The sequence below is a fragment of the Felis catus genome, chromosome B1 (genome assembly GCF_018350175.1).
Source record: "Felis catus isolate Fca126 chromosome B1, F.catus_Fca126_mat1.0, whole genome shotgun sequence".
NCBI classification, from domain to species: domain Eukaryota; kingdom Metazoa; phylum Chordata; class Mammalia; order Carnivora; family Felidae; genus Felis; species Felis catus.
Window position 1 is genome coordinate 46,412,098 of NC_058371.1, and position 12,319 is coordinate 46,424,416.

The 12,319-nt window shown below is 40.5% G+C and overlaps 1 protein-coding gene across 14 annotated transcripts in view; it reads right to left on the minus strand.

The window, feature by feature from the left end:
* UNC5D (unc-5 netrin receptor D) overlaps positions 1-12,319 on the minus strand; it is a 566,092-nt gene that overhangs the window by 14,820 nt on the left and 538,953 nt on the right. For 12 of the 14 annotated variants that reach the window (XM_023252628.2, XM_023252624.2, XM_045055588.1 and 9 more), the window contains one exon: positions 2,079-5,610. The exons of 1 other annotated variant lie outside the window; for it this stretch is intronic. In XM_023252628.2, the coding sequence (XP_023108396.1) occupies positions 5,406-5,610 (205 nt within the window). In that variant the 3' untranslated portion in view covers positions 2,079-5,405. Of the gene's footprint in view, positions 1-2,078; positions 5,611-11,388; positions 11,676-12,319 lie in introns of those variants that run through there. One more of the 14 variants, XM_023252626.2, reaches the window with a different exon arrangement.

Sequence of the window (12,319 nt, forward strand, 5' to 3'; positions counted from 1 at the left end):
ACTCCCTCATGATATTCTCATGATGCAAAAGAACCATAGTTAAATGTCTATCTTCCATATCTGTTTAATTTTAAGGGACTTGTAGCATTTATCCAACTTTGGAATTTGTACGGAAGTAATGCTTGCAATAGTGAAATACTCTTGGGGGTTAAGAAAGATTTGAGGCAAAAGGACATTTTTGTTGTAATCATGCCTTTTGTAAAAGTAGTTGAGACACATTGCCACTCACGCAAAGAGTTACCTTACGAAATTTAGTGATCGATTTTGTAATTCAGGGCTATACCTTTTTGGAAAAGAGGATGTATCTATCCTCTGCCCAACTTAATCTTAAAGGTGGAGGAGGACATTGTTAAGCTCAGGCCTAAACATGAAGCTTACTGCCTTTTTAATCTTTGGGTTCAGATGGAGGGTGGGTGCTAAGACGCACAGTTCACTGTCACCGTCTTAGGCCCACCTCATGAGGACATTCCAAATCCATGATCTTCACAGCAAAAGGAAAAAGCAAAGTAGCTGCTTCAAAAACCACAATTATTCTATGTGAGTTAAATTTCCTACTTCAGATCACAGTACTACACACTAGTGACTAACGGCCAGGTCTGATTTCCATCCCCTTTTGTCTTTTGAAAAAACACAGCACACGAATTGCCATTTCGATTTTTGCTGACGACCCTGGAGGGGGATGTGAGGAGTCCGTGGTAGACGCTGGCTCTCCTAGAACTGCTTTTGCAAAAAACACCACATGCTGTCAATACAGCCAAACAGCTTTATAACTGCAGCTTTTGAAAGAGTGTGGAAAGTAAAAACACAAAATATGTAACACATCTAAGATTAGCAACATTTTCACTTTGTGACATTTGACAAAATACATTTTTGCTTTGTAGTTCAGGAAAATTCTATGCAGACAAAACAGTGGAAGCTGCGGGAAGGGTGGCCGTTCAGCTTTTGGCGAAAACATCGATTTTTCAAATACACCGCTATGGTAACTAACACCAAAGGGCTCATAAAATTTTGTCACTATCTGTAGGACAACATTTTACTCTCCCATTTGCTATGGATGTGACCCCTAGTCCGGTCAATGGGAGGTACCAGGATTCAGAACTCTGCAATGTTTCATGAGAAAAAGTAATGGAAATGGGCCATGCCATGGGCCACAGAAGCACATTTCTCAGCGACTTCAGGTTCCTGTGACTTTCACAGATCTGGAACAAAGACCTCTGAGGAACTTCACCTTCAACACATCTGATAGTTACTATTCCACACCTTTGGGGAAGGACTAAGAAATCGCAGCAAAAATGGCGAAAAGGAAAAACAAGCACATTAAAAGATTTTTATAACATTTGAAATTCACAGATTTGCCAGAAGTTTGGCAAGTGTAGAGTACTATCTAAAACCAATTATAGATGGTCCCCAACTCACGGCAGTTCGACTGACCGTCTTCTGACTTTACGATGGTATGAAGGTGATAGGCATTCAGTAGAACTGTACTAGAAACTCTGAATTTGGATCTTCTCCGGGGCTAGCCATATGTGGGAGGACTCTCTGATGATGTTTGGGCATGGGCAGCCGCAGCCCCCCTCCGCCACACCATCGCAGGGGTGAACAACCAATACACCGGTAACCATTCTGTTGTTCACTTTCGGTATGGTATTCGGTTAATCACATGAGACTTTCAACACTTCCATTGTAAACTAGACTCTGTGTTGGATGATTTTGCCCAAATTTAGGCTAAGGCTAACGGAAGTGGTCTGAACACATTGAAGTTACCCTAGGCTAAGCTATGGTGTTTGACAGGTTAGGCGTATTAAGTGTTTTTTTCGAGTTATAATATTTTCAACTTACGATGGGTTTATGGGGACATAACCCTCTCATAAGTCAAGGAAGATCTGTACACCATTTTAATATTCCGCCTTCACTTATCAGTTGCGATGTGGAGAATTTTTGTCAAGGAAAATAGTTGCAATAAATCCGGAACTTTTTAATCCAAAGAGAACCCGGTTTTAGTCATCTGACTTAATAACCCCTCTCAAAGTCAACTGAAAGAAAAATGTAGGGACCATGGCAAAGGATAACACCTGCAGCTGGAGATAAAAATAATAAAAAGGGAGAAAAATTTCTCCTCTTTAAACAGAACTGTGTCAATTCCTATTCATCTCTTACAAAAAGGCCAATAAAATTTTTGTGGGCGTACATCTGAGTTTTATGAGACTTTCTGCACCGGTAAATGAAGTTTGCATTGAAATCCATAGAGTGAGCTTCCTTTGGCTTAAAGGATTTTAATGTAAACCAGTAAGACTGCACGAGCAATGTTGTAAAAACTGTAAATTAACTTTATGATGCGGCAGTCTGGTGCAGCTGGGAAGTACACCCTTTTGGTGGCATAATTTGAAGTCCTGTTTAAAGCATGACCGTTAGACTTAAATGCTTTTGAGGACTGACAGATGTCTCCTTAAGTGGGATATCTTGTGAAACTTCTAAGTAACCTACCAGGTATCACAGCCCACTTTTAATTTCTTGGTTCGTTTTGCACTGGGACAATAACACTTCTGCGGTAAGCACTTGCACTGACCAGGGACTCTGTTTCTAGAGGGGCGGCGTTTGTGTTGTGACAGTAAAATGTTAAAATAGAACAAGGGTTTAGGTCACAGTGAGTAACCACAAGTTCCAGTGTCAGTTAAGTCTATCTGGTCTGCATTTTCCACTCCTCCCTGACACACCCCCAGCTGTGTCTGTGAATCTCGTGAACGTGGGTTCTCCTTGGAATTCTATTGCAAAATACCATACAATCCTGCCATGTGACAGCCACAGAATTTCATACATTTCTGTAGAAATCCTATGCAGAATTCTAGCAGAAATAAGAGAAAGGAAAAGAGGGAGGAGCATGGACTGACAGATGGATTTGAACCTTAGGAAGAAGTCAGAGGTGAATCATGCTCATTCGCATCCTTAGTTACTCAATATGGTATGATGATCATGAGCATTTATAAAAACCCAGGCCAAGAAAAGAAAAAAAAAAGTCCATAGGAGGAAATTCTAGACATTGAGGGATTGATGATAATCTCTTTTCTTAAAATAATTTAGATTCTAGGGAAAACATTAAAATTTTTCATTTAATATATAAAAAAAGTATCAGGTCTAAAAAGAATCTGTTTGAATGCATGGAATAAGAAAGCAATTATAAGGCCAATTAGAAGGAAAGGCGGGGGGGGGGGGAGGCAGGATGATTTTTAAATCCCTATTAACATCTCCAAGATGGAAACTAACAAAAGTTCTCTCTAATGTGTTTTCTGCAAGTTATTATCCAACAGTCAATGCAGATTCTTTCTGTATACCACCATGCCAATCAACTCTCTAGTTCATTTTGGGTGACTGACCATCTACTTCAACTTCTTGCTCCTTCAGAAATGATGGCAAGGGTGTCAGATGATTTACACTCTCATGCCCTTCTCTCTGTTGCTCCCCCGAAGGAATAAACAAGTAGAGGACATTAGTAAAAGGGTGTTTTCCTTATCTAGAGATGGTATTTTGAAAATATGCTCAGCAGTTCTAAGAGGATTTGCTTGTTCTGTATTAGATGCCTCTGGTTCCTGAGAAAAGAAAGATGCTTTTGGATTTCATGTAGCAAAGCCTTTCATCCAATACAGGGGACTGCATATACCACACGTTAGTTAGAGAACATGGCTAACACATTTAAGAGTTCTTAATGCCTTACCCATGGTATCATAAATTCCACCTATCTCTAGTTCTTTTTTACTTCGGTGGGGATTTACATTTTTTCTTCCTACATGGGACTTATAAAAACGTTTTTTTTTTTTTTTAAATAACCATATCCCACTGCCAAGTAGTCCCTAATTTCCCTATTTTTATTCTAATGAAGCCAACTTCTAAGTAGCTGATCAGCCCCGTGGTTGATCTAGGTCCTTGACCTTGCTTGTCCTGATTGTGGACAGCTAATTAAAACATCAACCGGAGCAGAAACAGATCTGTTCATCTTTAGTCTACCAGGACACCTTATCAAAATGATTTAATAGTATAAAAGATGGAGTCATGTTAAGATGGGGTGGGGGGTCACGAATTATCTGTGGACTTCAGTTTTCCACAATACCATTACTTCTTTTTTTCAAAAAAGAATCTGAAAGCAATAGTCCTGTGTTAATGGTCTTGTAGAAAAAGCCTACTTGATAAGGCTGAGCAACCAGATGTTGAAACTTCCTGAACAACGCATGTGGTTTCTGGGACATTGTGGTCGACATATTCCTCAGGTCTACTGACCCCTATCATTTAGACCAAAGACTATCTGCTGATTTTCGGAGAGGCAAAGGAGGATGCCCTATTGCCCTATGGGGAGATATTGTGATAACACAGACTAGAAAGTTTCAAGAACCTGGATTGAAAAGTGTAGCAGAACCCCTCAGCCCCTTATATCAATGTTGGGCAACTGAGTCAACACCTTCATCCTCCATCCCAGAGTGACAGCTTCTCAAAGGCGTGTGGCATCTGTAGTTCATGTATTTCCTTGGGCTCGATTTGACCTCCCCTCCAAATCCATGTAATATGTCGTGTTCTAACAGCACTCTGCAATTTGAGCGGCTTAGCTGGGAAGAGAGACAGCTCTGCTTCGTTGACTTAGAAGACATAAGTTTCCATATTGAGCAGTTTAGTTATGCTCCTTGAAACCACTCCTATGTAATGGGTAAGGAAGGGGGGGGGAAATGTGGGTAGATTTGTCTCTGGGAGAAAATGAAGGTGGTCATGGCAAGAACTAGTTTATGGTCTATCTTACCTTCTGGTCTTGTTTCCACTAAGTGGCTAGGATAAATGGGGAACTGGTGCTGGTGTGATGTACTCAGATTCTAAATTCTAAATGCCCTCCTCGACGTTATTGAAGTCCTACAAATAAATGGGTTGGCAACCCCGTTTCACTTCTAAAAGCCAACGTTACAATGATTGCTGACATCACAGATGCCAGTTGGTAGAGAACCCTGACAATCTGGTACCAGAATCAGCTGGCCCTTTGGGGCACGTCATTAAAAACCTGCTTCAAAACATGCACTATTCAATCTCTACCTTCCCAGCTTTATTGTAGCTCATCTTTTTCCACAGTTCCTTTTATCTAGCTGTGCCCTCACTTTTATTCTCGCCACTCCAAATCTGAGAAAGTTCATAAAGTGTTAACCCGAGTGTGGATTCAGACGAGACAGTAGAGCCCTCTTATATTTAAGAGAGCTTGTACTTCTCCCTATTAACATATTACACCTATATAGAATGCAGTTTCTTCAACCAGGGATTCTCACTGAGTGTAAATGAAGGCTGAATTCCCCAAGTGCCACTGGGCCGAAAGCTGCCTCTTTCCCATTTAAAGCAAATGTCCCGAAGCTGGCCGTCACTGTCTCATGAACGATAGTGGACTAGAGTCCATTTTGCCTGCTGTAGTTGAAGTCGGCTTCATCGAGTTGGGATTCTGTAATGTTTGAGAGTTTCGTGTGTGTCCGCCCAATCTCTTCAAGGGCGCAGGCCAGGGAGTCAAGATCACCATCGTGCTGATGACGAGCTTCCCACAGGTTCAAAATGACAGCGGATGGACTACTTTGTGTAGCAAAATAAGATAAATTCCTAGACAGATTTGAAGAAACAAAAAGAATAACAAAAAATGAAAATAGAAATAAAGGAACAAATAAAAATCACTATAAGGGAATTAAAAATGAATTGCAATGGATATTACTACAATAGGAATAGGAGGCTCCACTATGGCAGGTCTGGAGGCACTGAACCTGAAAGCTTAACTGTGGAATGTTGCCAATGACCTTCTTATATCCCAGGTCCTCACCTCCCTGGACTGGTGTGTGTGTGCGTGTGTGTGTGTTTCCCTCTTGACCACCTGCTTGAAAAAGTTCTTTCATTAACTTACACAATGACATAACTCATTCCTATTTTCCAAAATATCTGACCCCTTTATCTCTCCCTTGGTAAACAGAGGACTGTCAAGGTTTTATCTTTGATTTCTTCTTTCCTTCTGAGGTGAGCTCATATACTAAGTGGAGTAGTTATCGACTCCAAGCAGATAGTGTTTAAATTCGCACCTCCAATCTTACAGGTTAGTGTCAGCTAGTTACAGATCTCCAAATGACCTTGAGAGTGCCTGGATTAGCTATCTCTCCACCTCCTCAAACTCAATGCATCAGAAATTGGTATCCTCTCCATGCCTCCGAATTGGGCCCCTTTTAAACTATAACAGGTATCCTAGTAATTACAAATGTCCTTCTAATCTCTCACACCGGGACATTTATTTTTGACTCTTCCCTTTATATTGTTGTTTTCTTTTTGACATACACATCAGCTCACATTCCCTCTACATTCATGCTATGTATATGTAATTGATGCTCTATCATTTTTTGCCTGAATCACAGCAAAATCCTTGTAGATCTTTATGCCTGTAAAGTTTCTAATATATCCTGCATTCTATTTTTTCAATGATCAGGTATTACTCTCCTTGTTTTCGATGCCTTCCTCTGTCTGGCCCCACCTAGGTACGGCAATATATATTTTTATTCAATCTTCCTTTGCCCTCTGAGCCATTAATGCTGACTTAGGTAATACTTTGCTTCTTGCTTTTATTCAATCGATTCTCTCCATTTGGAATACCCACTTCCTGTCTTTACTCTCTGTTTATCAAAATCTTACACCCCTGCAATGCCTGGTTCACTACTCTGCTCAAAATGCTTTATTTCTTCTCTGAATTCTGTCACTGTGCTTAAATTTTCATATGAACAAAGTGCTGATATATTTCATGTGAGTTTTGACTACCCAGCATGATTACGGACACCTGAAGAGAGAGGATCATAGATGATAATCTTCTGATTCTGTAACAGTCCTTATCCTAATACGATGACAGGTGTTTACTCAATATCCATTGTCTGAGTAATTGATTGCTATGAGCTTTTTCCAAGTGACATGAGATCTCCAGTGAAAACAAATGGTAACCTTTTGGACAATGACTTTGCTATGGCGAAGACTAAGACAACACAAAAGATTAAAGGTCACAGTTTTTCATAGGCACTTTTACAGCACAGATAGAAATGTCACCTCTGGAGAAATTTTGATAAGTTGAACAGATTTTCAAGAGTCAACCACGAATTGCCCGTTTTGAGGATGGCACAATTTTCCATCACCACATTCAGCATATAATCACAAAGTGGACTCGTAGCTAAGAGCACTTGGAAGAGAAGACCAGCTTTTAAGGGCACATTACCATTTACAAGCACCACACACACATCCAGTAATTCCGAGTGAATAAAGGGCTACTCCAAGATCTTAAGGGACTGCTTAAAGCTAGTTGGTTGCCACGTGGCATTATTTTATCGGGGTGCTATATATACTTTCTACTACATCTGAATCCTTAATTGAGAAAGGGAGAAGGCCAGCTTAAAACTATTCTCTCTGGTTTCTTCTTAAATATAGTTATTTCTGCACTAATAGAAATGGCAAACCAAACCCTGCGTGGGTAGTTGAAGGGATCCCAGTTCCTCTTGTTTAAGAACTTTGTTTTGAATACTGTCCCTTCTACCTGGTCATGGGCCACTGTTTGCAGAGAAAGCTGCTATATCTCCAGGTCTGGAAGTAAATTGGTACACCCCTCCCAACATTCAGGCAGAACATGAACTGGAGGGCTAGCGGAGAAGAAGGCAAACTGAGAGACTAGGTGTGAGTGAACTCTTGGGCGGGCTTGTGTGACAAACTCTTCCCATGTCCTTTTTGAGACTGATGACCATAAATATACATTTGTTTCCGGAACGGGTAAATATTCTCTCCAATGTTATTTCAAAAAGAGAAAGAACAGCAAGAACAACAATAAAAGGACAGATTTTTTATCATCCTATTGAGGGCTTATTTATAGTTTGTAGTTTCCCTTGAAAGACAATGGACCAGTGTCCTGTGGGACAGACTAGAATCTTGTGATCCTATTACCCCCAAATTAAGCTTTATTCGATACCAGGGGTTGACCAATGTTTCTGTAAAGACCAGATGGTAAATCTTTTTGACTTTAGGGGCCACACATGGTCCCTAAAGCAGCTACCCGACTTTACTATGGTGGTGTGAAAGCAGCCACAGACGATACATATGAATGAGCATGGCTGTGTTGCAATAAAACTTTTTCGAGAGACCCTAAAATGTGAATGTCCTGCAGTTTTCACATATCACGCAATATTCCTCTTCTTTTGATTTAAAAAAAGTTTTTTTTCCTGACCATTTCAAAATCCTGAAACCATTCTAGCTTCTGGGCTATAGGCAAGCAGGTGGTGGGCCAAATTTGGCCGTTAGGCCATAGTGCTGATCCCTGTCCTATGTTTTACACCATAAGCTAGATTTCCAGTAGCTCTTTGAGAGAAGATTGGACTGAAGTTTTTGTTTTGTGCTGCATTTGAAAATAAGCATCCAGAGTGCCAAAGTCATTGAAACCACAAGTCACACATCCTGCCTCAAGCACTTTGAGAGCTTTGTGCTCAGTAAATGTTCAGGGACCTTTGACATTTTAAGACCTGACAGGAAGACCCGGCTATAAAAATGCAATAATGAAATTTTGGGAGAGGCATGCAGAATGTGTTCTGGAGGTTGGGATAAATCTTTGTCCTAACACAATATTAAAAATTTCCATGAATCTGTGGTGGGGGTGGGAGTGGGAAGGTGTTCTACCTGCCTAGAGGACGAGGGGCAGAGCTGGAGAAGGACTCCTGCGGCCATTTGGTTCTCACATGTCCTGATTTGTAGGGTAGGCACCCGGGGCTACAGGAAGCCGAGTGGTCAAAAGTGGCAGAAATACAACTTTCACTTGGCACAGGTCTCTGAACATATTATAACAAGTGAAATGTGCTCTCCAAAGCGTGGCTCAGATTTATTCTCTATGCAAGCACATTCATCCTAACACACACAAATCTCAAATTCCACTAAATTTTAGTAGGTACATGCAGGATGGTACCAGTCTTATTAAAAGTGATTCAGTTAGCTTTGTGATAAACAGACCTCCCATTAAGTTGCATTTCCTGGTCTACACCGGGAACAGTTAGTATATAAAAGACCCTAAAGTCCCAATGCAGTAGGCTGTTACTCAAAGATAGGCGGGTTATTTTAACTATTTACATATGTGCAAACGCACTGGTTTTTTGTTTGTTTGTTTTGTTTTGAAAGTTGGTATACCATGCATTTATTGGGTTTTTTCCATACTGCCCTTTTGCAATTATTCGGATCCCAGTCTGTGTGACCCATTTGTCTTCATAATGGTGGTACATTTGGACACCAGTAGGTAAATTCACACACAATTCAGGGAATAATATTAATACCAGAGAACAGAGTTCATAGCAACAGTTGGTAGTAAGTAATTTTGTGAGTGTCTTTGAAACCAGAATATTTAGCAAAAGTAGTAAAGTGGTAGCCCTGAATTTAGGTGGATGCCTCAAAATAAAACAATGTTTTTACTTTCTCTTTGAAAACTGTTTACAGAAGTGAATGTTTATTATGCTGGTCTCAGATGTTTCCAATTGTTACTTTTTTATGCTCTGAACTTTGGGTGACCTTTTGTGCTGGTCTTTTTGAATTTTGATAGACTGAGGTAATTTTGAAAAAAAATAAAAAAATAAAAATTTTTTTGTGGTGTCCTAAAGATGCTGCCTACTATGCAGGTGAGATTACTCTCTAAATTTTAGGAATTTACTTTAGAATCTTTCTATGTCTTCAGGTCAGTTCATTTGTCCTAAGCCTTGTGGATTCAATGACTTTATCTTTTCTGTCGTAACTCCCACCGAAAAGAGCAAACTATAAAAAACTCATGCTGAGACAGCCGGATAAGTTTATCCATCTAAGTTCATTGAGTAGTAATGGCTTATGAAATTCAATTTTGTTTTGTTGAGCCTATATGCCTACTATTTACCTGAGTTCCCGGTTGGGGGGGGGGGCAATTAGTTAATTAGTTTATTACCATGATTAATTTCATCTTTCTAAGACTTTGCTGTTCCCATCCCTTATCCCCAATTAGAATCCCATGCTTTATGTGGAAACCAGGAGAGAATTGGGAGCATGAATCTATTTTAGCAATTTCACTAGCTAGACACAGGCCGACCCATAGTGATTGATGTATACAGTCAAAAACTGAATTTTTACACAGAATCCCAATTTTCAAAACACATCTTCAAACTCATGACCATGTTAAACTAATAATGGAAATTAGGTTAAATTTGAGGATTTCTGGAAATAGTGACTCGTGCCTTCTGTTTTCTTCTTTTGGGGAAGAATTAAGGGCCCCTGCTAAAATTCTGCCCTCCAGTGTCTTTATACACTATTATACCTTGGGCTAGTTTTTTGAAAAGGAAAAGTGGCTAGGCATCCATTTGGTATGAATTTAGAGATACCACCTTTTCTTTAGTACTTGAAAGCAGCATTCAAATGTAAATGTCTTTGGGAATAGTAACCTCTAAATCTTCAATCAGTTAGCAAAAAGATAACAGTAATAGAGGGAGGTGAGGGTCTGAGGCTCAATCTTAGCCCTGGGGAAACGCACTGAAGGGCAAACTGTACTGATGCTGGAGTTGGCCTGGTTCGGTGTTCTTCTATCTGTGTGTGGCCCTTTCATTCTGAACTGCAGATGACAAACTTTCAGTTTCTCAGAATCCTGCTACCATGGGGCCGATCTACCTATCTGCAAGCTGTAAGCTCTTCTTGTGAATGGATTTCCTACTGAAATATAGTTGGGGACCACATTAGAGCTGCTGCTGCTTAATGTCTTTAGCACAGAAGACATCTCATACCAGGTGCATGCCGTGAATGCATTCAGAATTTAGGATTTCACCCAACACCTTTTTAAGCAGAAGGGGGCAAATGCACCTGTAACAAGAGGGCACCAAATAGGTTTATATTCTACAAACTTGCCTTTTACATCTAAGTCAACTGAAGGTTTTTAGCTTTTAAAAAGCCTATTTTAAAAGTATTGGGGTGCCTGGATGGCTCAGTCGGTTAAATGCCCAACTCTTGGTTTCGGCTCAGGTCATGATCTCATGGTTCATGGGTTCGGGCCCCACGTTGGGTTCTCTGCTGATGGTACGGAGCCTGCTTGGGATTCTCTCTCTCCCCCTTTCTCTCTACCCCTGCAACTCCCCCCTGCCCCGCACTCACTTGCTCACTCTCTCTCAAAAGAAATAAATAAACAAACAAACAAACAAAAACCTTTAAAAATAAATCTATCTTTTTTCCAAGTGGGCTTGTAGTACAAAAAGTGAAAACTAAGTTAAGCTGCCTATAATAAATTGGGAGCCATCATTACAGGAACAGCGTAGAATCCTAGTGCTAGTGCCAAGGAGGGAATTGAAACACAGTCCTAATGAAAAAATATTAATAACCATGCTATCATCCTAATTGTCTCATTTAATGAAAGCCTCTTATGTGACCAAAACCAACCCTCCATATGGTTCTTTCAATGCAAATAGCAAAGCCATTCACACTGAACAGCAGTAATTGGGCACCACACAAGCATTTGTCTCATCTATCGAGCTCTCATCCCCAAACTTCAGCCTCAGTGGGTACTCAACGAACAGCAAAGCAGCTTTCAGGATAAAGCGAGTGGGTGTTTCCTTTTCCAAGAATAAGTAAAAGATGGACGCCATGATGAAACCTCTGTCTATTGCCCGCTGTGCCTTCAAAAAAAAAGGGAAATTGTCATGGGAAACCCACGAGGACAGGATACAGGCAATTAAAACTGACAAACCAACATGCTGAGTTCCACTCTGTCTTGCCCTCAGACTGGTGCATCAATTCTTTTAGGGCCATTAATCTGACGGTGAAATTCTGAAATTCCTCTTGGGGTTTCCTTCTGCCAGTTCTGTTACCTGGTTCTTGAAGGCGGAACGGCAAGGATCTGTCTTTCCTTCTTTGCCAAACATTTAAAGACCTGGAGCTCTCGGGGCCACCAGTGAGCTGCCCAACGAGATTCAGGCCAGTTGCAGACCCTGGTTTTGATTCTCCAGTTTCATTCCTGACAGGATGAAATTGTCTATGACAGTGTGTCATGTTTGGAAGTGAAAGGCCATGAAAACTACCAAATCAAATTTCTAGTTTTCTTTACATTGGGACATATCAAGGAAAAATGGGTCTCATTTAAACTGATTTTCCGCACTCGATAACCCTGAGCCATTTTAAGCATCCTGAGGGTGAAGGAGAATGACCACCATTTGTTTCAGGAGGAAAGACCACTGCGCTAATGCCGGATGAGGGAAGAGTGAAATATTTACACTTCTCTCTTTATGGTAATACTCAATATGTGTTTCAATGACGCCTCACA